Source organism: Simochromis diagramma, unplaced genomic scaffold (assembly GCF_900408965.1).
Source record: "Simochromis diagramma unplaced genomic scaffold, fSimDia1.1 OVJJ01000802.1, whole genome shotgun sequence".
Taxonomy (NCBI): Eukaryota; Metazoa; Chordata; class Actinopteri; order Cichliformes; family Cichlidae; genus Simochromis; species Simochromis diagramma.
In genome coordinates this window covers 8,494,126-8,521,458 of record NW_024387492.1, presented here as the reverse complement: position 1 = coordinate 8,521,458, position 27,333 = coordinate 8,494,126, and the positions used below count along the sequence as shown (strand labels likewise).

The 27,333-nt window shown below is 39.7% G+C and overlaps 2 protein-coding genes across 2 annotated transcripts in view; one reads left to right on the top strand and one right to left on the bottom strand.

Moving 5' to 3' along the window:
- The window catches only part of si:dkey-71h2.2 (low density lipoprotein receptor adapter protein 1), a 103,345-nt gene that overhangs the window by 53,875 nt on the left and 22,137 nt on the right, over positions 1–27,333 (top strand). The window lies entirely within an intron of this gene.
- On the bottom strand, positions 116–22,151 carry fndc4a (fibronectin type III domain containing 4a). The gene is made up of 6 exons (XM_040018195.1): positions 21,014–22,151; positions 13,786–13,901; positions 11,469–11,673; positions 4,492–4,581; positions 1,775–1,908; positions 116–518 (listed from the first exon to the last, which is right to left on the bottom strand). Exons 1-6 carry the CDS (start codon positions 21,087–21,089, stop codon positions 477–479), a joined length of 663 nt encoding a protein of 220 aa, XP_039874129.1. The 5' UTR covers positions 21,090–22,151; the 3' UTR covers positions 116–476.

Genomic DNA, 27,333 nt, shown 5'->3' with positions numbered 1-27,333 from the left:
AACGTGTGAACGTGGTGTCTAATTGCACATGCCAATATCAAAAATACACTGCGTATTTAAAGTCACTAAGACAGGCTTCCCAGAGATTATACGTCGTATTGTGTGTATTGTATTGCAATAATATACCAAGCACCTGGCAAAGACATCAATGTTAACTGCACCATGGGTTAACATTAATCTATGTACAATAAACCCGCAGGAGTTACTCTGTGGTGTTTCTGTGTGTAGGCATTTGTGGATTTCTATAGGATTACTGGATGGCATTCGGAGTGTGTCTGTCGGTTTGTGTTGCATTTTCCTACAAATACTGGGTGCATGCAGGTATTTTGTCAACACTTTTTTTTTCTCTGCTGATGACCAACAGAAGCCTTGTATATTTCTCTCCTTTTCTCTACTTTCATCCCCCTCGTCAGGGAGAAAGGTCGAAATGCTTTGATGGTAGAAGAGATGGGATTTAAAGTTTGGCTTTCTTCTTTTCAAACTTCAATGATGTTGATTGATGGCACAGAAGGGTGAAACTGCAAAAACAAAATACAAATAAGTATTAGTCACTGCTCACATGGATGCCTTGATCTCAGAATTTAACAGAGCCATTAAACGTGGTATTCAGTTGTATCTTCTATAAAAGGATAGGATAGGAGTCTCTTCACCTTAGGAGTGTGAAAGCCTTACTGTGCTTTAAGTGTAGTGGTTAATACATTTGCCATCAGCTATGGCAACACCTTAGGAAATAAAGTAGCAGCCATGAGGCTAAACAAACTTTTTATTCAGCTCTATCTTTTGTTGAACTTGATACTTTTGATACTTTTGTATTTTGTTTGGACAGTGTTGGCTCATATGTTGCAAGCCACTGCTAGCTTACTCAAGTTGCACCGTCTTATACAAAACAACTAATTTTAATAATATATCGTTATAGCTCCAATGATTGATCAATATCAAGAAATGTCAAAATTTATTTTGCATGTAAAATACTTTAAACATGTACTTCCAAGTTACATCAGTTGATGAATTGTTAATTTTCTGCTTTTTCAAAGAAATGACAAAATGTGGCCCCACTCTGTCTTTAAGGAGCAAACTGTATGCTGTCACTGTCTCAGTAATAAATGATTTAAGACATTTATTGGGTTCAAGGTAAACCAAGTGTGCTAGTCACCAAATCTAAGAAGAGAACACTGATCCAAGGTGTCTGACAACTACCTAATAAGGATGAGAGAACTCAGTGTCTAGCAATGTTACATTTTTGCTTGAGGTCAAAATTCTCAGTGTAAGTGACCTTGATAATTGATTGGTCGTGGGCTCTGCATTAATCTATCCACTCCAGTCTGATGCTTCTTTAAGGCTCTGCCGGTGCTTTATCTACGTATTGTTCAAGACAAGGGACTTAATCTGCACTTTTAATGACCAGTATAGTCTCAGGTTTGTACATTTTTATATGTGTAAATATTGGACAGTTGCCTACTGAGAAATGGATGATTTTGTTCCTCCAGTGGAAATTTATTAGATTGGTGTGACTCAGATCAGATTTGTGATAGCGTACAGTGTATTACTTCAGCCATCAACTCAGGGAAAGTTTCAGCTCAACTAGTATGTCAAGAGAGTGAGAGAAAATAAACTTTTGTCATAGCAGTGGAATATGAAATAGCAATACATATGGTGTGTATAGAGAGACTTTACTTGGATGTATATATACAGTTGTTTGAGGCTGGTGTGAAGCTTAACAAGAACCGAATTCAAATATTTCCGTCTCTGTGTGGCCTCAGTCCAGAGACTTCACCTTGCTCCTTAGCAGTCCTCCACTGTGGTGCTCTGGCGTGCTTCTTTCTGACGACGGCTTGGCCTTCTCCTTATTGTTGCTGGAGTCGTTGTCCTTAATGATGTCATACTGCCGGCAGAATAGGGCAATAACAGCTGCCAGGAGGTGAGACAGGGGCACATTTGCAACAAAACACAAAAGAGGATAGGATTTCAGTCGTGAGGCAGCTGTCAATCACTGTCATGTCACCAATTCCTCTAACAGCACATGCTGAAATGCCATGTGGATAATGGAATTTTGTTCCCACGGGAGGGTGACGGCTGCGCCTTTATCTCAAAGCTTGGAGGAGAGTCATTCACTATACTCTTTGCTTTCTTTCACTGCTAAATCTGCCAGATGCAGATTTGCCTCCAATTTGGATAAGTATTGTATATTCTCAATTATCTTCCTTGCTTCACTGAGGTCATGAATTTTTATGGGGGCGCTTTTATTAAATATTCAGAAAGTGATATACAGTTCTGGTAATGAGTTACAGAGCTGTTCTGAGACGCATTCGTTAAATTATTATTCATGCATCATGTAAGTCGTCTCCTGCATTGCAGCCACGTCATTCCCTCTGCAGCAGAAAGGTACGAGTGGGTACTTCTGCATCTACCCTCATTGTTTTGTCGTAGAATTACAAAGGCATTTGCGGAAGTGCAGAATGAGAGTATCCGCAAAAACTTCAGCTACACAGCTTTGTATGTCTGATTGCTGTTTTTCTTTACACTTTAAGCATGGTTTAGTCAGGACTAAGTTAGTACATTGAAATCTTAAACAGAATAGCAGAAAAGATTAGCACTATATTAAAAATCACTTAGTTATACCACACTGCTCCAAAAATTAAAGAAGCACTTGATCATCACAATATAAGACAGACAGTTAAATGTTAGAACATTAATTTCTCGTTAGTAAGTTTAAACTGTTATGAATCCATCTCAGCTGCTTCGGTGCAAATGAAAGTGACAACAGGTGCACTGGAGAGGAAACCCCAAGACAGCCCCTAAAAAGGTTTTGCAGGTGGTGGTCACAGACCATTGCTCTCTCCTTCTCCTTCTTGACTGATTTTTCTCTAGTTTTTCTTTTTGTTAGTGTGCTTGTCACTTCTGGTAGCATGAGACAATCCCAGAAGCCCATTCAGGGTTGCACAGGTAGTCCAGAATCTCTAGGATCACGCACCTACACATGCTGTCACAAGAAGCTTTGCTGTGCCTCCCAGCAGTCTCAAAAGTGTGTGAATGAGTTATCAAAACATGGGTAGTTACATAAAGATTGATGCCCTTCTACAGTTACAGCGCTGTGGAAGGGCATCAACCCAACAGTGGGACTTGTATCTGTATCTACTCCTCTGTGCAAGGAGGAGCTGGAGGAGCACTGCCAGAGTGCTTCAAAATGATCTCATGTGCAGAAATTTGACCAAACTGTCACGAATAGACTCCCACTAAAGGGCCCAGTGTCCTTTAGTGACCTGTGCTCACCGACCAGCACCATCCAGCTCAACTGGCATAACTGCCACTAGAACCCAGCTCACTCCACGAGCAAAAAGCAAAGCTAGAGAAGGATTGGTCAGGTTATATATCTGTGAAGGTTCTCAGTCATCCAGATCATCGTAGTCTAAGGAGCTTAGAAAGAAAAGCGTCTGGACTTCTTTAAGTTGCTTGAAGACGTTTCATCTCTCATCCGAGAAGCTTCTTCGGTCAGGTTGGATTCACGATGGTTTACGCTCCAAACTGCACTGATTGATATTCCTAAAGTGTAGCTGACTTTGTGTTACACTGACAGAATCAATTGTTCCCTATTATTTGATTTGATTTCTTTGAGCAGTGTCTTAAGTTTTAACTCTAAATGAATAAATTCAAAGAGGATCAGGTAAATCCGACATTAAGCTTGAGGATAACAAATGTGGAGTCCATTATGAATATGCCACACGGGTTGCTTCTTGTCTTTCACTCCCACTCTTCACAGCTTCCGCGTTACCTTGGTTTCTCTCATTAGTATTATTTAACATCTCACTCTGGTCCTCGTGGGTGGGAAGCCCTGCTCCTAGCTGCCTGACAGATACGCCACTTCTCATTGTGCCTCAACACTTCATTAATCATCGCACTACTTCAAAGGAGAACCCCAGAAGACGAGAATGCTCAGAAAAGTGTGATGTTGGTTTGACACTGCTGCGCAGTCGTCAGATTTAGTTTACAGACAGACCCACTCGCATTTTTTTGTACTTTAGCTTAAACTTGATTGCTGTGCCGCAGGTTTTACCTACTGTGAAAAAACTGTCCCATTATAGTTCTGACTTTTTTTTTTGCAGAGCTTTCATTTAACTTAAAACAACTGCTGTAACATTTGCATTTTAGACAGTACTCAATCTCCTGTCAGACTAATGATACCTGAATATAAGAAGTAGTCTCATACTAAATCAGCTGATCCTGAATCTGATTCAGGATTCTTTGTTTTATGTTTTTTCTTACTTCATCAGTGTCCCGCCAGTTTTTACTGATGCTCTGTTTTGTATGGTGGGTGCAAGGAGGAGTGATGTTGCTGTCATCGTACAAAGCACACATTAGAATTATTATTGTGACTAAAGTGATCCTGAGTGAGCTTCACACTGAATATTAATTCCCCCCTCTTCCTGCTTGTTGGTCCTTCTTTCTTTTCTTCATTCTTTCTTTTTTTTAATTGAATGAAATCTACAAACTTACCTGCCCACATGACCAAGACCACGACAATTATGATCATCTCTCCAGTTTGTAGATGTCGAGACTTGTCCAGTCCCTGCACAGTGGGGTCATCTTGGAGAGAGGACAGACAGTAAAGACAGAGCACATCAGAACACTAAATATGAAATCTAAGAGGCACTGCGCATTTAAATACAATCCACTGGGACATTTTAGGGAGTAGAAATAACAGTCTGGCACAGTCTGAGAGAGTCTGTCTGCTTTATAATATGAATCAAACTCACTTTGTGTCTGCACGGATTGACAAAAATTTATACTTTCTCTACCCTTCATGACAGTTATGCCATTTAACAGAACTACAGTAGTTTTGGTGGGCATTCCCACACATCAATCTTGTAACATTAATCCTCCTTTAAGTGGATTGACTAGAAACTTTCCACTTTCCAAACTGCCTCTCAGCTCGCATGGATGGAACTCTTCCAGAGCCCCACTCTTCCCAATTGCCTCTTTTATGGAATCAAGTTGTCAAGAAACTGGCTTCAAATGCCAGACACTCAGCTCTCTTCGCATAAAAACAGTCAGATAGTTGGGTCAATTGGAGTGTCACATTTTTCCCCATCTTGATAGTGTGAGGATGTCAGCGGCGAGAGGGCAGAAGTAGGAGTACATCGTCAAAATCGACCACAAATTAAAGAGAAAAGCAGGATGCTAATTTGCCAAAAAGACTTGGAACTACATGTAAAATCACAGATGACTGGATATTTGAAGGGATTAAAGCAAAAATCATGATAAATTAACTTTTTTCCCTTTTTTTTTCTTCTTTTTTTTTCTTAGCATCAACTTCCATCATTTTGTTCCCATGGATACCAATATCTTGTTAAGTTGTGGTGGAAAAACTGTCATAGCACCCAGGATTGCTGCCAGCTGTGGTTGTAAACCTATGCCACATATAACAAAAACACTCATTCAGCTTTATCCAAACTTTAGTATGAGTGAAATATCGAGTGTATGTCCAGTACTGAGGCCTGTGTTACGCCTCCTCAAGACTACCCAATCAGCAACCTCGTGAGTGTGATGGTCTTTTGCTGTGTGCTATGTGAGAGAGATAGGAGTTGCAGCTGATATCCCAATCTGATGAAAAAGTTCTGAACCTTATTTTGGACTCAACATTTATATGTAGGAAGGCTTGGTGTCTACACTGCAAGATACTTCTGAAAACGTAGCCGGGTCTGTGCGTAGAGAGACTTCTGGTGGAAGCGTTGGGTTGATGACGGCACATCAAAGACCGGCTTCAGAGATGAATGCAATCTGTGAGACTTCTTACTTCCCCACTGAACTTCTCGTTCCTTTTAGAAGTTTTTTAGTTGATCTAATGATCAAACTTCACTTGCAAGAGCACACTGGTACAGGCTGTATAGTGTGCATATACTACACTGATAAACCTAACCATTATAACCTTGTATGTCTCCTTCTTCTGCCACCAAAACAACTCAGGTTTCTAATGTATCTGACACCAAGATATTGGCACCAGATCTTTTAAGTGTTGTAAAATAAGACTTGTTTATTTGTTCGATGTGAGTGGTCATTACCCTTTGGATCATTGGCTTATATATGCAGAAACATGATGCTGTAATAACACAAAGATCTGAATAACATTTCCATGTGTTGTTTCATAAATTTTTTATGTTGGTGGCAGACTCATATATGCTGTGTGAATTTGTGCTAAAGAGGAATGAGTAGGTTTCGCTGCCTCCTGTACACCAAATAATTTGTGCAGAGATAATTAGTCGACCCTGCTTCTGCTCGCCCCCTAATCCCGAGATGTTGGCTGTGGCTGTGAACTGCGACAACACACCAGGGATTCTGTGCTGATGCCACAATGGTGCATCATTGAAGTCTTTCATGATGTTTACTTTAGAATGAGCAATTTTATTTTAGGCTGCATTGCTCCTTTAAAAGTTTTTCCACTGAAAAAGTTTGCTTCACGATCGGACTTATTAACTGATTATCACAATGAAAGTAAATACAATTTTTGTTGCAGCCATGTTTCCCAAAAAGTTCAAAAGTTGAATTGTCCCGCTTGTAGTTTGGACGTGTTGCCCAAACACATGAACATTGTAACACAAAAATATAGCAAATGTGACAAAGGATGCCCCATGCCGTTGAGCAGCTGAGTTATAGAAAACAGCCTCTTCAGTTCGCAATAACAGATGTAACATAGTGATAAACAAGCTTGTGCCCCAGCTTTTGTCATGCATGTTGCCCCCATGAAAGTCATAATAACCATATATTTATAATGCTTATACTTACATAGTAATAATAATAATAATGAGAGTATTTCTTTGCAGCTATTTTGGTTGCATAATATTCTAGAGTAATAGCCTTTAACCTTATATAAATCACTGAATGCAGATAGAGATAAGCCCAAGTATGAATCATAATGAAGCTATTAGACAGTGTGTGGCATGCCTTTGTCTCACTGCTGTTAATAGGAGACCCTATAGGTGTAGCTTCTGACTCAGTAGAGACAGCTAAGCTCTGCTTTGAAGCATCATGCAGTAATTGTGTCTAAGGGGACCACCTGCCTAGTTAGGTTAGACTGCTCAAAGTCTTCATCCTTTGAAAATACTCTTCCTTTTTGTTACACCGTGTGAAGCGGATTGGAAGTTACTTGGTGTCAGCGGTTTCTTCTCAGTTGCTGTGCTGGGGAATGATTTTTGTGTTTGAATCAAAACGTGTTAGTTTACCCAACTTTGTCTGAAAGTTTGAATCTTTTGCGAACCAAATTCATGTGACTGGAATTTAAACTAAGCTTGTCTAACTAAAATTAATTCCATTCAAGTGCAAGTAATTTTTTTAAATTTGCAATTGCATATGCATGTATAGTACTGTGTAAAAATTTGAGTCATTCCTCATTTCTTCTTATTTCTTCTTATTTTCTTATATATATATATATATATATATAATTATATATATATAATATATATAATATTATTTATTGGTATAATTATAGTTGTATATTCTGGTATAGTTGAAATTTGACTGAAAGGGGAATCAAGTTAAAGGCAGAACTACAGCTTACTTCTCTTGAAGGACAGGTGACACACATAAACATACACTCACACAAGCTTTCTGTGAAACTAATGAAGCTGAAATAGACTTTGGAAAGTGATATCGATGCTATAAAAGGAGTGCTGCAGTCTATTCCAATGTATTTATTGAATCTTGCCAGGAAATACTTCATAGAAAATGGGAGGATGCAGAGTCTGGCCAGCCCAGGTAAATAATATACACCAATATGTAATCACATTATTAATAAAATTGCTTTGTTCACAAAAAAGAGAGAAAAAAACCCTCCTATTGATTCATATGTATCATAGCTCTGACTCTGGGTTGTCTGGTGTATACCACAAATCAATTTAGTTTCAATAGAAGGCACTTGGCTGTGACAAAGGACCTCTGAAATGGCTCTGTGGTGCTGGAGCCAGCTAAGATAAAATGACTTTTATGGAACAACAGTCAGCAGGAAGATCTCCAACAAAAAATATCACATGAACTCAGTGCGCATTAAGATTTCAAAAGATTATAAATTAAAAACATAACAGACACTGCGTTTTCTGTTTGTTTGTTTGTTTGTTGTTAATATGCAGAAATTTAGGGGAGTCTTTTTTTGTTATTGATATTGTGATAAATAATAAGCTAGCTGAGTCTGCTGTCTTTTCATCTGCTTGATCCCTTGTAGTGTTCAGATATTTTTATATGCGTATTTTAACATTAAGACATTCACTCCTGAATGTTGAAAACTTTTTTTTATAACCCAGTTGTGGGCTGTGACCACCAGACAGCCTAGTTCTGTTTTTAACATGTGGGTGAATGCTTAGTGAAAAATGGGTCACATTGGATTCCTGTAGCTCAACCTGCAGATCTTATTATAAGAGTTAAGCTGGGACAGGTTTTCATGGGTGAAATGTAAGAATGGATGCTGTCATTGATTGGAGAATCACAATACTCTACACCCTCAATTGGTGTATGATGGTTTGTGTGAGTCACACCACGTGTGAATGTAATTCAGTCTGAATTAGGTTTGACAAGAAAATTGAAATCATAAATACTGATACAGGGTCAAACAAGAAAAGAGAAGTTGAGTAATGCGGTTCACAAAAGTTGCACCTAGAAACTTGATGTGATTGGACTTTAAAGCTTGGGCGTGAGGAGTCAGCAGTGTCGGCATTAGATTTATGGAAAGCTGACATTGATGTCTTTTACGCACCAAAACAAAATCCTACAAATGAGGAGCATCACTGAATGGGCTGTTTCTCTGACCCAGTTGGATGGCTCGAGATGCTACAAATCCTGATTAATGTTGCATAATAAATCTTTTCCAAGCGTCTGCACCGGCCGTGTCTTTGCTCTTGCTCAGCAATTTATTGAGATATATTGATGGTTATTTAGCTTTCCGAGGTCAATTTTTTTACTTAAAGAAAACTTAAGTTAAAAACATAAGTGCCAAAAAAATAATTTCCTGGACACTTAATGTAAAGCAACAGGAAAGGAATGCAATGTCAGTTCCTGCACGAGAGCAGACTCGTGTGCTGAGCGGGAATTAGTTTCTTTCTCTTTGCTTTGGCCAGGCTTGCCAGCTTAACTAATGATACGCAACCTGAGTCAGCCGAACAGAAACATTTATGATTCCCTTGCATCAGCACTTCCGTATATTCACGACTTTGACAAGACTATAAAAATCACAAAACAGTTTTTGAAGCGTCAGGCGTGTTTCTAGAGCAATGTTGCCGTTATTCTATGAGTTAATGCATTTGGCTCATCCCACAATCGTGGCTGAAGTACTGCGGAGAAGATTAGCAGAGGACTTTGCTCTGAAGTATATAACAAGCAAATAGCCTTTTCCACATCTGAGCTGTATGAAATTGAGAGATACTAAACTTATTCTCTTTAGGTCACGGTCTTCATTTTTTCTCCTGCCCGCGAGCTGATCCGACACATGGAATATGAGGTGTTCTAGAGTTTGAACAGGAACACCCAGAGTGATATAGAGCTGCATAAATTCAGAGCAGTTTGGCAGCAGACCTGCTTGAAGCTTCTGTCAATAATGTGTTGGTTTCTAGGAGAAATAAAACCCCTCACCTTGAAACCCACTCCCCTCCCCCACCACCACCACCACCACCTGCAAGAGAGCTGCTCTGAGAGGAAGCTTCTGGTTACTTCCTCTTGTCTAACCTTTACTGCATCTCATTCTCAGTGTTAGGGTGCTTAAAAGCATTCAGGAGTAAGAAGAGGCTTTAGCGCAACAGCGGGAAGAGTGTCTGTAATGGGTTGCTTCTGCCTGTGCCTCGGGAAAAAGGCCCGTGGCAAACCGTGTAAAATTAAAAGCAAATGTGTTACATAATGCACAAAACTGGTGCAGTGGCTTCTTGTGAACTTATCAATTCTACTGCACTTAGACAAATTTGACAGCATCTTGCCCACCCTAACCCAATCGTTTATAACGATTGTTTAAGCCAATCGCAAGAATCTGGCACTTAATTAGACTTCCACATGTCTTATCTGGTAGATTGGTAGATTGTTCACTCTTCCTGAATGTATTTTGTCAGGTTGAATGTGTGATTTCTTATGGCTGAGTTAAGATTGGGACTCAGAGCTCACTTCTGAATCGTGTCAATATGGGTGCTTTAAGATGTTAGAGGTCTGTTAGAGCAGCTGTGACACAGTAGATCTCTCTGACACTCTGATGATTTTTTTTTGTTTTATTGTAGTCTGTACACATTTATGCCACCATGTGTCACGAATTGCAAAAAACACCCCATAAATAAATAAATAAATAGATTAAAAAATGATAATGCACAGTAGGTGTTGCATCGACAATTCTGACACAATCACCCAGTGTAAGGTTTTTGCCATAGCTACCCAAAATTTTGGTAATTACAAAAATCATATTTTATGTTTAGGAATGGTTATTCCAGCAGTATGTACGGAGTCTTTAATCTGAATTATGTTTTTAATGCCAAAAAATAATTGTTGTTTCTCATCTGTAAACGTTCAATTTTTCAGTTTTACAAAAAAACATGTAAGAAAACATGTAAAATATATATATTATTTTTTAAATTAAGATGCTAAATTACAGTTATTCATGGGAATTTCTGAACAGTAAAATGAGTTTTAGTGAATGTTGAATGTTGTGCTTGATTAAGTTGCGACTTCTCAGAGTCCGGTTGAGTGTGCCGCCTCACATTTGGGTGTAAAAACATGAATTCAGTTTGTTATTTTCCTAATAAATGAGAAATATAATTTTTAGCTTTAAACAAGTTTTTGACAGATTTTGTAATCTCCAAAGGACTTATTGTACTGTTTCAAAGTTTGGTTGTCTTCCCTTCTACACATTCTAAACTTCTATTCAGTCTTGTGTCAGTTTTTCTCTGCATCCATCTCCAGATAGGTTGGCTGCAGTCCTGTGGCCCTCAAACTTATTAATTAGATTTCATCTCTGGTTACAGGATTCAAGCTGCTTGGAGATGTATTGTAGTCTTCACCTTCATCATGCCTTGGAATCCTTTCTTTCTTATCTCCTCAGACAACTTGCTGCTTTTGTTTTTCCTTTTCGCAGTTCTGTGTGGAGCACACAATAATACCAAACACCTAGCCGCGTACTTCTCTGTCTAATTAGTTTAATGACTGATTATAAGATTGAAGGCTCCTCGGACACTAAATGAAGAGCGTATTCAGTTTGAAACACAATAGCAATCCACATATTTATCTCATTTTGAGAATCATTTTGTTCTCTTTGCAGAACTGTCAAGAATTCTGCTCTTGCCACATTTTGTTTTTCTTTCCACAGCATGTCGAAGACATGCAGGTCTCAATGATTTGTAAGCGTAGCAGTAATCTTGATCATGTCTGTCTACAGCTTCAATGACTCATAGCATGTTGTGAGACTTCCCCCCCCCCCTTTTTAGAGGAATTTTGCTCAAGGTCTCAGAGTACCATACCTTGGTTGGAGCTGTTGGAAGGGAAGCGGTCTGACTTCTTAAGGGTATGAAAATGGACCTTCTTGCTGGCTTGACTCTCGCCATAGAGGCCAATAGACTGGACCTGAATGATATAGTTTGTATCCTCCTCCAGGTCCCAAAGAACGCAAGAACGGCTGGTTGTGTTGACCTCCCGGATGAATCGCTGCATGTGTCCATCCTGCCTCTGAATATTTGAATAGAAGAAAAACAAAGCGATAGTGAATTGAATCCAGTTCTCTATTATTTGGCATGAATTCACAACAAATGTTTACATAGTGTTTGTATTGTAACGCAAGCACTATAGAATGAAGTCTTGAGCTAAGCATTTAGGCTGGCACCTTCTTGGTTCTTTTAAACCAGACATTACAAATGAGGGGTGTCTCTGCTGCCCACTCACCTTTAACAATTTATCAAAAGTTAGGTCCACCCTAAAGCATAACCTGCTCTATGATCTGTTTTCCTTGCACTATCACTTACAAACCAAACATCATGTTGTGCAAAATAAGACCAGCAACCCATTTGCTGATGGTTAGAAAGAATGCAGATTTTAGGTCGTTTTTATGTCACTCCTTAATATACACTCTGTGGTAAAGACCCACCATACATATATTCTAGAGCGAAACACAGTAATTCTCTTTGAACAAGACCTCGAGATTCGGACCAAAAAAAGAGTAAAATCTTTTTTAAAATATTCACTGTTTAAAAAATGCATTGGATCACCAGTCATAAAAATAAGATACCACAAATGTTTTAGAAATCTGCCAAAAACTAAAAATATTTTATTTACTAGGCACATAACCAAATGTGACTACTCTGACAAGTCAGAAATTAATCGAGTTTAACATTTAACCACTAAAACTCATTTTTCTGTTCAGGATTGCAGGTATATAAATGTAATTAGCACCTTAATCAACACATAATGAATAATAATGCGCTTTACGCTTTTTTGGTAAAACAAAAAATAAGAAAAATTCATGGATAAACACAATAATCATATTAAAGCGTTAAAAATAGAATTTGGATTAAGGATCTTGCGCATATTGGTAGAATAACCATTACAGAAACATTAAAAAATGATTTGGATATTTAGCAATATTGTTAATGCGTGAAATCGCAGGGTTAAACAGAAAGCAAAGAGCAGAGTAGATTCAGTGATTACCAGTTTGAGCGATATCGTTATCAAAGGGACAAAGCATAAATACAACCTCAAAATGGCTCTAAAGGTAAGACAGTCTTTGTTTCACCTCATGAGGTTTTTTCTTTATGCTAGTGCTATAGTCAACAATGTATTTCTCTCCAGTGTCATTAAAAAAACAATCAGGGAGGCCAATGTGAGGTAGAGGTGACCAACCAGAAAATATTCCAGGTTCTGGTGAAAGTCATGCTGAGTATTTTATTATATTAGCAGTTGGCACTTTATTTTCACCATATGGGGTCTCGACTAGGAATTGATGTCTGATTAAGTTAGACCACAAGTGCCGGGAGACAAGTTTTCACAATCTCAAACTTTATCTTTGACTTCTCCGAACGCTATTGGAGCAATCAGGACCTAAAGCAAAAAAGAATTACTCCTCCAGTAACATGCAGGGATCTCAGCGCTCATAAACAATCTGCACTTAGAGTGACGTCAGGCCAAATGTCTTCTTATTTATTTCTATGGCCGCGCTTGACAGAGAGATTTTATTGTTGGGGGGAGAAAAAAAAGTCATGTAGCTGTCTGTAAACAATGAATAATCTTGTGATTAAACTGCCATAGACACTGAAGGCGAATGCTGATGGTGTTCAAATGCAGCTGCTATACAGGAGGAAGAAGGAGAGTGGGTGTCGTGTTCAGCCCATCAGTCACACTGAATGAAAAACAAAGTAAATGGGTGCATAATGTTTTCAGCTGCGTAAAGCGTAAACATGATTACAGCAGCATATTGCATTCTGTCATTCGTTGTTAGCATTTACTGGCTTTCCTATTTTAAGCCTGAAATTTTTTCATTATGAAAAAAAAAATGCACTTTTGGCAGCGTCGCATACTTCTGTGCATTCATGTTTTCTCTCTGCAAATTGGGCATACCAGGTTTTATTCTAGCTTCACGCTAAGAGCCATGCTCCATTCAGCCAGTACCAATTTTATGCAGGTAATTATTATTATGCACCACTTCACCAGTCTATCTGCTGGCATGTTGGCACCAAAAACAGGAAATGATGAAATCAAAAGGGCTAAAACAACAAAAAAGAAAGAAAGAAGGAAACTTTGAATTTAATTTTCTTTCCTTTTTTTTGCATTTGAAGTTTTAAGAATTACCTGCTGTGAGATGGAGAAACCAATTATTATGTCCCCCTCTGGAACTTCCCATGATATAGTTGCAGAGTCGGCTCGCAGGTGCATGACAGACACATTGACAGGAGCTGGTGGCCGGTCTGGAGGAGAGTAAACAGCAAGAGAGAGATCTGTTAATCCAGCAGCTTTTCCAGATATTTGAGTAGACTCACGCCATCTGTGTTCATGAAGGGTCTCTAAAATCGTGCTGGTACTCTGAAGTCTAAGATTCAGAGAACCCACATACTCACTTCTTTCAGTCTTACTTGTAAAATGTAATGTACTGTACTCAGGTCAGGAATAGATCTATTTCTACAGGCATCCACAAACCGTTAGTACACTCTGGACTTATTTTAATTATTTGTAATGTGTGTTTTTGAAGGGACCAGTATTTTCCTGCCTCTTTTAACCCAAAAGTTACAATAAATGACAAATAAATCCATTTAAATAACCTGTGTACTTGCATTTTAAATGAACCTGCAAATATATTTGCACTAGTCCTGACAAGCTTCTGGGTCAGCCTGACTGACTAGCCTTATAGTGGTCTATATCATGTTCACCTCTCTAGACAGGGTTATGCTTCTTCAGCCTGTCACTTTGCAGCCATCTATCATGATTTGGTTGCCAGTACACATGCTGATTGCAAAGTGGGAACAAAAGCGGGGGCAAGCGAAGAGCAGGAGAATTACAGAGTGACGGGGGGAGGCCTGAACAGCGATAAGCAATCACTCAGGTCAGATGAATAGGTAAGATGGGACAGGCTCGACAGTTTGGAACCTGGACACTATCTGTGAGCCTTTTGTTGCTACCATTATTTCTAATGGCCTCTTGGTAGCTGGTGATATGTGGAAAATGTCACATGAGTGGAAATTTTCTGCAATGACATCAGAGAAGACCTTGTAAAACATATACAACTGGCCCCTTTAAGTAATGCTTGCTCTAACGATTCACCTCAAAGTGAGCATTAATTGACAGCTATGAAGTAAATTTGTATTTCAGTCACTTTTGTAAAGTCATGCAGCATGGATTTAATAATACATAACACAGCTGTCTTGAGATCACAGCATGTGCTGTGCATGGACCATAAAAGATATTGCTTGAAAAAGAAAGATGAAAGCCGAAATGATGAAATTGAGAGGTTTTTCAGATGATGTGCGGTTTCCTGGCTCAGTCGCGCTTATCTACATACGTCTGTCTCTCTTCTTTTTTTTTTTTTTTTTAATCTCTGGTACTCCTGCCTCCTATTTTATCTTTGAGAGAATCAGCAACAGTCGCTCTGTTCTGTGCAAAAGGTGACACTGAGGTGGATCCATGGAGCCCGGGTCAGACAAGGTTATCAGTCTCCCTGCCCTAGCTCCCATGGCACTACGTGGCACATGGGGGTCAGGGTCAATCACGAGCATGATGCTCGGTTTCTCTGGCTCATGACACGCTCGGATTGGTTTGTGGAAGGGAGTGAATGAGCTGAACAAGGGACCGGGCTAATTCTTACCCTGTGATGGAAAGCGCGAGAGGAAATTAATGTTCTGTGGAGATAGTCGGGGGGAGGACGGGGGAGGTGGGGGGGGGGGGTAACACAGGCATTAAGAGGTTTGGAGGTTATATCTGCCTCATTTTGTCCATGTAATGAGAACAACTTTATGTAAGAAGGGGCTATGCAGTGTTAAGACTGACAGAAAGTCTTGTATAGTTTTTGATTTTCTTTGAACTTTGGAAATCCTTTAGGATGTTGTAGATATATATATATATATGGTTCAAACGACCTTCTGTTGTGACAGTGTTTAATTGTCTTCTGACTGCGAATATATCATATTTATGCTCAAATCTTTCATCACTCAAATTAAATCCCAACATCCTGGGACTGACTGACAGTAATGGCGCCTTTTTAAAAAAGCTCCACAGAAGCTTCAGTTGTTGTTGCAGCAGAGTTACCCGTGCTCGTTGTTTAGCGAGGTCACACTTGACTCCGCTGTTAACAGAGCGACAGACCATTAAGGCTTGATTGCCATCAGCACGTGCCCTAAAGTGAGCCTTCTCCAGAAGCAGGGGGCAGCATTCATCCCAGATGGGACGTGTTCATTTCTCTTTAGCTCATTGTCCTTTAGGTAACGAGGGTCACACGAAGTCGCGCATGGGTAAAGAAACAGCTCGTATCCATGATGCTCTGTCTGCGGATCATTTGGTGATGATGGAGCACGTGACAGTAAAGGGCAATCAGGCCTTGAATCATTGCTAATGTAATGCACTACGTGAAAGCCCGCTTCCTATAAGGTGCCGTATCCATTACTTGCAAATTTGACTGGGACGCGCATATTTAAACCTGAAGCATGAGGCATTGTAAATGAAGGATTTGCTGAAATGCTTACATTTAAAACTGCTATTCAATCATATGAAAGACTAAATAAACAAAATAGGTGCTTACATTTATAAAACTGAATCACAGCTGGCTTATTAGACAGCATTGTGTTTAATGTGCAGCCCAGAAGTTCAAATGATCCCCTCTAGCTTCTTTGATGTTCTCCACTGCAGTGCAGTAATGATTGTCATGGCAGAGACTTCAGTACTTGTTATCTGCCATGTGGCTGGGGTAAGCCCCACTCAACGGAATGCATTATGTAAGATCTGAAATAAAAAGGCATAGGTACATCCCTCTTGGGATGTGGGAGCACTGCCAGGATGAATCATAGCTTATAGCCAAAGCAGAGCACATTAGCTAGTGCCCCATCTAACCAGAGTGCACACACAGACATGGAGAAAAGGCTGGTGGATCTTTGAATGGCTGATGAGCCATGTGGAAATGAGCCCAGGTTGAGTTTATCGGAGCCAGATAAAGGGGCAGCATCTCTTATTTTGACCTCTATGTTTGCTTGCGAAGCAGAACTGCCTGTTTTCTTATTGGCTGCTCATGCTTTACACCATAAGACTAATTGGATATGTTTTATGGTCAGAAAATAAAAGTTCAGATTTACTGTATGAAGACAGCTTATGATGCTTTTTATCCCAGGAATGCATAAGCATGACACGATGGTTAAACAGGAATTTGGAAGTGGAAAATGAGAGATTATGCTTTTACTTAGTCAACTTTAAAAAACAAAAAACAAAACAGTTTGATCGCTGTGAAAAATGAAAATAAAAACAAAATTCAGTGATTTTGAAGTATTTTAAACTGCATCTTTATGTGAAATTAATACAAAGACAAAATATTAAATGTTGAAATTAAAACATTTTATAGTTCAAATCTTAAGATTTGAGTCTGTCAACACAAGACAATATTTGGAATACGGGAATTTTTAAGGCTGGGAATAAGACATTATCCTATTATGCCTTGAAAAGGGATTTCATCTCCTCAACAGCGTTTTGTAGGTCTGTCCCCAGTCAGACCCCAGACTGTCTTATCACAGCGCTGTGATTGAACATGTGCAAAATGAGATTTGTTGTTGTTTTGCTGAAATAAGCAACGCTTTCCCTGGGGGAAAAAAGAGTTGTCTGGTTGTGTTGCTTTGTGTTGTGTTGCTTCAAAATCTTTTTGTGCCACTCAACATTAATGGTTGCTTCATTGATAACTTGAGCTTCAGTTAAGTTATCTATGCCATCAACACAGTCATGGATGCTATCTTACATACTTTCACTAGCTGGGCCTTATTTTAGGTTGGGCAGCGTTTTTTTAGTAGATAAAGGTGAATGGCTTAATCAAGAATTGAGCTGCCGTTTGGGGAAGACCTCGATGGGGACTGGAGGCGGCTCCCGGGCCTGGCAGATCCCCATGTACTAATGAGAAGTGAAGAAGTGAAGGGAGTGGAAAACAAGGAGAGAGCTGTTTGTTCTAATTTTTGGGGCACAAAAATTAGAACAAACAGCTTTGGGGGGGGGGAGCATATATAAAAGAAAAGACCCAGAGGGGGCGTGTTTGAAGGCGTGGTCCTCCAAGTGTTCTGATAAGACTGATGCTCTCTCTGCTTTAGCTCGAGAAAGAATGTAAACAAATTCAAACCTAGTTTCACCTAAATGTAAATGAGCTCCTACACTGGACCATTTTTCTGATCTTTTTTTATATCTGATTTTCTTCACACACAAGAGTTTTAACTTCCATTTTTTTATGAATAGATGAATTGGGTAGTGATCGCGTGTGTTTTTGGAAGTGTTTCTATGCCCATGCAGTGATGTCCACTACAGAGTTATAACTGCTTTTAACACACTGTCTGAGTGCCTGAAGATCACTGCCGCTCATTGTAGATATTCAGCTTTGTTCCCCATGTGTAGAGATTTTCTAAATCTATTAATGTTATTTTGTAAAAGGTTCATGAAATGACCATATATAAAAAAAAATCTGCTACAGCTGGATATCACAATATCTGACCTATTTTATGGTGGTTTTCCATTCTTCCCACATTTTTTAAATGAATTCAATTGAACTGTATTGATGTTTTCTGCAGTCTTTCTATGTAAACGTCTACACTGATGCTGCTGCTACTTTAAAAGCTGCCTAACATGAATTTGTGTTTAGTTAAGAGGGCATAAACGGTCCAGGGGGGCTGATCTGTTTACTGGTAAAAATACATTTAAAGGCAGAACAATGGCTTTTTTTAAATGTTCCTTTATTATTAGTCACATTTCAATTACCTCTAAGATAGTGACAGTTTGAAGGACTGCTTATAGTTTAATCCTTATCTAATACTTATAATGTCAACCTCCCTCGTAAAATTAAACTCTTGCTGACATAAATAAAGGGAAGAACTGAGCCTCCGATTTTGACGTGTTGTCCAGTCAATCTTCAAATGGCTTCATCAGGACATATTTCAGAGTCAGTCATGGGAAGTCTAAATGTTCTCCTCTGCACAACAGGAGGTTGTCACACATCTGCTTGTAAATTGCTTGCTATCGAGCTTTTAAGGAGTGCTGTGCTGCTTTTATTTCCGCTGCAGCACCGTGCATCCCTGTATTACCTGCGAATGCCTTTTCCCTCTTGTTTCACTCTCAATCCTCTTCTTTCTGAGACTCTCTTCTTTCATACATGATGTCATGCGGGAGCAGTGATTTGATGTGATCTTAAGTCTCTCGCTTCAATCCACTTCTCTATTTAGTTTTGCCACAGCAGTCTGAAGTGGTTATGTGTGTAAACGGGCCTGGCTAGCTCCTGCGTCTTTTCCTCCACAATTCAGATCCCCTTGACTGTAAGACCACTTAGCGCCCCTTTCTTTACTGTAGGTACCCTCTGTGTTATTACTCGCAGATCCAGAGGCTGTGAAATGGCAGTGAGACCAGATGGGACACGGCACCGCTCTAAGGTTAATATAATCACTGGCCCAACCTTGAGCCTTTTCAGTTTCAAGCGGACATCACTTTATCCGCCTCAAAGTGTAACGTGCACCAACAGTGGGTGTTTACTGGTTTCTGCAGACATCTGAACAAGACAAGAGTGACACACAAAAACCCGCTGAAAATCTACCTTGCGTTTCCCCCTCGTTATGTGTGTGTGTCTGTTTAAAATAAATACCGTGTCACGGCAGATAATTATGACAAGATGGGCAAATATTGGCTTTCATACTAATGAATTCATCTGTAACTGAGAACATCTATTTGTCATGAATATGTCACCAGGTTTATGAACAGCATATTGCCAATTTGAAGGATGATATGAGCCCGGCAAGCCAGTAAATCCAATAAGTTTTCATTTACATTTGTTTAGTGTCTGACGCTCACGTGGGATCTATTTCCTAAAGTGCTTGCTTTTAGCTTGTGTGTGAATGTTAACGTAGGTACTAGTATTCAAGTCTTTTATATCACCTAGAATGACAGAAATTGAGTGTGGATGCTTGTACTGATTGATTTAAGGAAGAACTGCATCTCACTTTTGGTTTTGTCTGGAAAGTGCTGGAATTTTCTCAAAAATTGGAAGAGCAGTGATGAGTTTGATGCGTTACTTTCAAGACCGGGTTTTAACAAGCTGCAGAAAAAGCTTTTGGCCCAGATGAAATAAGACATGAAAATGAAGGAAAAATAAATTTCAGAGCCTTTGTATTACACTAACATTTGCCATAAACACACATTTTCATTTGGACTTCCAAGTGACTTGAAATGATCCTTTTCCATACCCTCACCATGCACCGAATTATCATAAAATTAAGTCACACCTTCTTCTAAATGACTTTGAATCCAGCACTCTCCTATCTTAGTCTGGACTGGCGGCAATGAATCCAGCATTTATTTCAATTTACTTTAAACCTCAGAGCAGCCGCCACATTTGTATCTGTGAGTGTAACATTTATGTGTTCAGCAGTGACAAGCTTCAGCTCTGGGCAAACTCCACAGAGATCAGAGATGCCTTTTTGCGTCACATGTCAGCCACAAAACATTCGGAAAAAAAAGAAGAAGCTCTGAATAGGTGTCTGAGGCAGACAGAGCACACCCACCCACAGAAACCGTGAAGTGCCAATCTGATTCTCTCAAGGCGCTATCACATGTAGGACTCAGTTCCCTTGAGAGGCGAGGGGGAAAGTGATAGAGGTAGACAGATAAAGAGACAGAGATACTGTAGATGCATGCACACAGAGGCTCAGGAGACTTCTGTGGCAGAAATAGCGAGGATTCATACATTTTAAGCCTGAAGCGGACCTCGCAATGGAAAGAATGCAAACAAACCACAGTTTATGCACTGGTGATCTGTCTCTTTGCTGCATTGAACTTAAGGCGCCATTGGCTCTGCAACTAGTGTTGTTGTAGTGAAATTAAATGTATGGATTTGGATGTCTAATTAAAACAGGCTAAACTGAATTGTCTTTAGTAGAATTGCACATAATATTACCTTTAAATTGAGTAGAGGGGAAACAAGAATGTGCTCTTTTGATAGACTTGTTAAAATAGTTTTTGGTTTGATTTTTGTTTATCTGTAATCAGGCTATTCAAAACACCAAAGGTATATTTAAAACACTGCAAACACTACATCTGGTTTTATTAGTGATTTAGAGATAGTAAATAAGGTAAGAATAGTGATAATGTCAGGCCCAGATCATACAGCAGCTTAAACAGGTGTTATAAGCTGGATGCAACGGCATAATCGTATTTTAGCACGTATTTGATGTATATGAATGAGTTGTGGGATTGAGGTGCGTAAACCCTTCCAAAGGGCTGTAATAGTTTGAGTAATGGCGCATTTTACAAGGCTACAAGAAGGCACAATAATTAATTTGAGTCTGCTTGAGAGGCTCATACTTACTTGCTCCCACCAAGAACACATCGCTGCCAAAAAGCAACAGGACCACGGAGTTGACAAAAACAAGAAGACGAGCCATGCCTTGGTGGATGTATTTGCTCTTCTTAGATTAATGTTAATATATTTTTTTTTAATGCAAATCTCCTATTATTGAAGGGTTACTAAATTACAGCAGTTCATCTTTTTTGCAACGTGTTGGAATTCCTCTCATGAATGGAGGGACGAGTGAATGAGCTCCTGCTCCTCCTGCTGCTTCTAGCTGAATCGGGCTCGATCTGGTCAGTAAACAGATAACCTGTGAAAGTACGTAGCGAGCCGCGTCCTCAGAGACATGTTGTCTTCATTCGGGCTTTTAATCCCACAAGTCCTTCATCCATGTTCCCGTGCGAACCGAGACCGAGTCTGCTGTCCTTCTAAAGCTGGCGGTTGAAATCGTACACCATCACCACCGACCTCCGGATCATCGATCATCCGGTGAGCTCAGGTACGAGCAGGTCGCCGAACAATGTGATGCTTCACAGCGGGGTCGCCGGTCCCCCCACGGCCCAAGGGGACGGCGAGGGGCTATTCAAATTCAGCACCATGGACAGCGCCTAAGTTTTCCAGTTTCCGCCGAGCCCTCACGCTCTAAGGTTTTTTTTTCCCCCTTTTCTTCTTTTTCTTTTTTCCTTTCTTTTCTTTTCTTTTTCTTTTCTTTCTTCTTCTTCTTCTTTTTCTTTCTTTCTTTTTTTTTGAACTGTTTACAGCTTCGGACCTGTACGTGTTTATTCACGCACGGCACGCGGGGCTGGTCATCCTGCGGACCTTTTTTTTTTTTTTTTTTTTTAAAGCCCCCCCACCTCTCGCTCTCTCCAAGTAGCCAATGAGACCAGCGATGTTCCTAACACTTAGCTCTTCTGCCGAAGCGCGCGCATTGCACTGATTAATCCTCCACGTGTCATCAGAGGAGAGGAGCAGCTGCACGCCTACCTGTGCGCGCACACCCTCCTCCAGATGCTTTAATATTTCAGCAGCAGTGCCAGGAGCTAATGTTTACCGCAATAGGCTGGCCCGCGCTGTGAGGGAAGCAACAGGGGAGTGAGTGAATGGCAGTACAATGGGACAGACAGCCTGTCCTCCCGTTCTTTCACATGCACTAAACCGCTGATCATAAATACCGTATGATTAGCATTTCGTTCCACCATCCAGCTGCAGCAGGTCGATGTGCCTCTCACCCACCGCACACTGCACAGCACCCTAAGACACGCCAAACAATCAGGAAGATGAATCACGTTGATAAGCTGAGTGCATTGCCTCATGGGACGAGCGTTTCAAGGCAGATTGCTTATCTACGGGGAATCTGCCAGCCGCACGCAGGGCTACTGCGGTCTTTATTCAGACAAGAGGAAAGAAGTCATCAAATATTTGGGTTCTTGTTACTGTAAAGCAGGGGACGGGTGGCAAATCTTTCAATTACTAGGAATAAAGAAGTAAAATAACACTTACTCACGTACCCTCTCGAAACTTAATCCTGCGTTTAATTCTTTTTCATAACTCTACCAACTAAATTAGCGCTCTTAACCTTTTAGAGTCCAGTTTTCTGTGAGTCTGAGCAGACGGATGCGACGTTTTAGATATTAGATATGGAGTTGCCATGACAGCTGTCTATTTGTGGCCGGCATTTATCTTCATGAGAGCTCAGAAAAGTGGGTCTATTGTGGTTAGCACTCACTGTATTGACTGTATTCTTTTGTGAATGTTCCCTCAGCATGAAAGTCAATATAAATACAGATGTTTGATGGTAAAATTGAGGACTCTGTGATGAGGCAGACGTGTGCTGTTGTTTTTCTTTTTCAGCTTCTGCATCAAGCTTAACTTCTTTTCTCTATAGTGTAATAAAAAAGTTTTGTTTTTTTTTATAGATGTAAAGATTAGTTTATTCAGACCAGTTCTATCTACTATTACAGCTTCAGTGTAAGACTGGAAGTCAGGATAGTTTTGCAGTGATTTGTAAACAATGTACTAAACCTCCTTTAGAGTCTTTTACATAATTTTCAGAGAAGACAGAGATGCTGCCTCACACCAAGCTGTGTCTTACTGTGCTATGCTGGGAATTTCTATTCTTTACCCCCCAAAATCCCCCCTGCAGCCTTTATTTAGTAAGTAAGGAGGTAAAATTTATTTATATAGCACTTTTTAAGACAAGAAGCTATTACAAAGTGCTTCACATGAGAATGTAAAATCATATCAAACAAACAATATAAAGGAAGTATAAAAGCACTACATATTACACACGAACATTACCCAAATGCCTGTCTAATCAGATGTGTTTTAAGCTTTTTTTTAAAAAAAGAAGCCACAGAGTTGATGGTGCATAGCGGGGGAGGTAAACTGTTCCACAGTATTGGAGCTAGAGTTTGAAAAGTGTGATCTCCCTTCGTTTTCAAACCGGTCCGTGGAAAAGATAGAAGACCACTATTAGTGGATCAAACAATCCACTTTGGAGACTAGTGTTGGAGAAGCTTAGTGATATAGGTGGGGGCCTCACCTCGTAAAGACATAAATGCAAAAGTGAGGATTTTAAACTTATATCTGTACCCAACCGGAAGCCAGTGCAAGGATTTTAACATGGGAGCGATATGGGAGAATTTGTTAATGTGGGTTAAAAGCCTTGCTGCAGCATTTTGGACCGCTTGGAGGCAATTTAAGGAAGCCTTAGACAGACAGGAAAAGAGTGTGTTACAATAGTCTAACCGGGGGGAGATGAAGGCGTGGACAAACATCTCCAGTTCAGCTTTGGAGACAATAGTCCTAAATTTGGCAATATTTCTTAAATGAAAGAAGCAGGAGTGGGTCACTGATTTAATATGAGAGTCAAAAGACAGAGATTGATCAAAGATTATCCCAAGATCAATCTCGAGCCACTGCTCGAGTCCACTAAAATGGATCTCAAATAAAATTATAAAATCCAGAGTGACATTCCAGCACAAGCTTCACTTAGATTCACATTTAAACATCTAAAAATAGCCGCTTGGCATCTTTCTTGGCCTTCAGACAACAATTCTGATGGCTAAAGATCCAAATGGGACAGGCAAAAAACAAAACAAAACAAAAAAACCCCATCTGAAAACAGGAGACAATGAATAAAAGGAATTAGATCCCAAACAGTTGAATGTTTAATACTTGGTGATTTGGATTTTATTTAATCTATGGCAGTAGCTTCCTGCCTTTAAAAAATGTTACTGTCTCCTGTAGTGACTTTAACCCATCACAGGTGAAATTAAATCACGCTTTGTGACTTGTTTTATGTAACCAGTGCCAACTTGTGCAAACTAAGCCTGTTTTTGTGTGACTTGGGCCCCATCTACAAATTATGCCACCAAAAATGTTCACACTTCACTGTCATACTGTCCTTCCACTGATACCTCCACTGGTGTAAATTCATTTTTCAGATGAGCAGCGTCAGTCAGAAAGGTGAAAATCAAACTGTGTTTTCATTCATCTCTGTGGATTTCTGAAATGCGCAAGTATGAGTTTGACTTGCCATTTTCCAGGCAGTCAATCGTCATGGTTTAACAAGTAAATGAGACTCTTGTTAACCACAAAATATTTTTATATTTTTTAAAAATTACTTTCAAATTAGTTGTTTAAAATTGCAATTCTGACTAGACTTCACTAATGTTGGACTTAATATATTAAGCGCTCTAAACTGTTTTTATCTTCTTGCTTAAACTTGAAAAATTCACTGTGAGTGCATTGTACACATTTCCAATGTAAATTTGAATTTGCAGTATACTGTGAATGATTACATTATGAGGTGAAGATCAGTTTTGGCAACTCAGTTGGTGGAATGTATGTGCTGTACAATGAAACCGTACTTTGTAGTGATGATTCTTTTGCTTATAGGTTACAATGAAGATTTAAAAAACCCTACAAAATCAGACCCAGGCAACCATTTTAATACTATTTGAGCTTTAATAACTAACTTCACAGTTCATTTGTCTTGTTGATCGTCATTCACACTGACTGCTTCTTAGTGTATATTTTCAAACTCATTATGAACTGTTGACTGTTTTCTGTCTACTCTCCGGACTTGTGGTAAACTCACTGAGATTCATTCCTTATACTCTGAAGAAAGAAAAAAAATGGCTTTTACAAACCTCTGGCAGTATTTTTGTACCTTCACGTAACCAAAACATCTTTTTATGCAGGTGGTGTCTTAAAAGGCTCATGTTAATAAATGCATGAAATGCAGAGAACCTTTTAAAGGTAGAAGGTCACTTCACACCTTGGCTCCCTTTTGAAACCTATTTATCTCTCTCTCTCCTCCTCTTTACTTTGAATTCTTCTCTGTGCTACTAGGTCTACATTTAGTTGAATAAAACTTTCAGGCAGCATCTCTTTAGCATCCCGGGGTTTAAAGTCCCTAAAGGAAAGCATCACTTGACACGAGGAAGACTTAAAGTGTTAATTGCTTGGTGTTCAGTGGCCAGTAAAAGGACTTTATGAGTAATGAGATGTCAGGGACTTAACAAATGACAGCAGACATAGACTCTTTATTGCTCCGCCAGGTTATTTTCAGATACTTGAAGTGTAATATTAGAAATGTTGCTATGCATTAAAAGTTTTTTGGCTTGGGTATGAAGCAGTTCTAAAGTTAATGGTTATTTTGTAAAAGGACATTATAAAACACTCTATGTAGCTGTGGTAGTAAATTGCTGAATGCTATTAATAATACTTAATAGGAACACAACCCATAAATATTGCATGCAATTTCCTTCTTGTTGTTTTTTTCTTCACATTATTAGAGTATGTTCTTTGGGACGCCAGTCAAAACCAATTACACTGCTAAAATAAAATAAAATAAAATAAAGGAACACTATAATCAGAGTATAGCATGAAGTCTGTTAAACTTGTGGGTTGATCAGTTTCAGCTGTTTTAGTGTTTATGAAATGAACACCAGGACTAGAGTGGCAACGATGAGACAACCTCCAAAACACGAATGGTTTTACAGGTGGAGGCTGCTGACATTTTTTCCCTCTGCATCTTTTCTGTTTTGTCTTTAGTTTTGCGTTTGGCTAGTGTCAGTGTGCCTAGTGGTAGCAGGAGCCGATACCTGAACCCTACAGAGGTTGCACAGGTAGTTCAACTCCTCCAGGATGGCACATCAGTTTCTGTAGGAAAGCTGCACGGGGCAGTGGAAGGTCCTTAACCAATCAAGAGGACTGGTACCTGCTTCTTTGTGTAAGGAGGAACAGGATGAGTCCTGCCAGAGTTCTACAGAATGGCTTCCAGCAGGCCACAGATTTGAATGTCTCAGACAAAACAATCAGAAACAGACTTCATAATGATGGCCTGAGGACCCAAAAACCTCTCGTGGGCCTTGTAGGGACCATGGAGCCCAATTGGCCCTAGAATACCAGACTTGGCAGGTCCTCCACTGGCACCCTATGCTTTTCACAGATGACATGATGACAGCAGGTTCACCCTGAGCACATGTGACAGACATGAAAGGGTCTGGAAGAAGATGTGGAGATGTCTGCAACATCATTTAACATGACCTTTTGGGTAGTGGGTCAGTGATGGTGTGGGTAGGCATGTCCATGGAAATTCTGACCTCCACAGGCGATGGCACCCCAACTGCCATTAGGTTGGGGAAATCCTTGGGCTGACTCATTGTCAGACCCTACACTAGTGCAGTGGGTCCTGGGTTCCTCCTGGTGAGTGACAATACCTGGCATCATGTGACGAGATTATGCCGGCAGTTCCTGGAGGATGAAGGAACTGATACCACTGATTGGCCCCAATGCTCACCTGACCTAAGTCTAATAGAAGGACATTATGTTTCAGTCCATCCAACACTTTCTAAGTGTTTCTTTATTTCATTTTATTTTATTTTTTGAGCTGTCTATATACATAAATAAAAACCATACAATCCTTAAAGAGAACAGATATGGTGACAGCAGGGGTTTAAAGATGAACAGTGGCATTGCACTGTATTTTGAATAAATTAAGATGCCATGCATCACATTACATACTGTAAGTTGACAGCAATGTGAATATTTTACGTTCCAGTAAAATGTGTATGTGCTTATTAGGAGTTAATTATTCTATCGATGCTCCCAGTCATACCTTCAGAGGTGATCGGTCTCTAGAATAATGCTCCTGTACAGGCAGAAAGTCTGCGAGAACATTCAGTGGCTACATTTCAGGCCAACATTATCCAACATGATCCTTTACTACTTTTTATTGCACCAGTGCGCATATAGTTACATTTCCCTGTAGTTACTGGTGCCCTTGAACACGTCCACAGCGCAGTTACCAAATACGTCTGTACATTTGT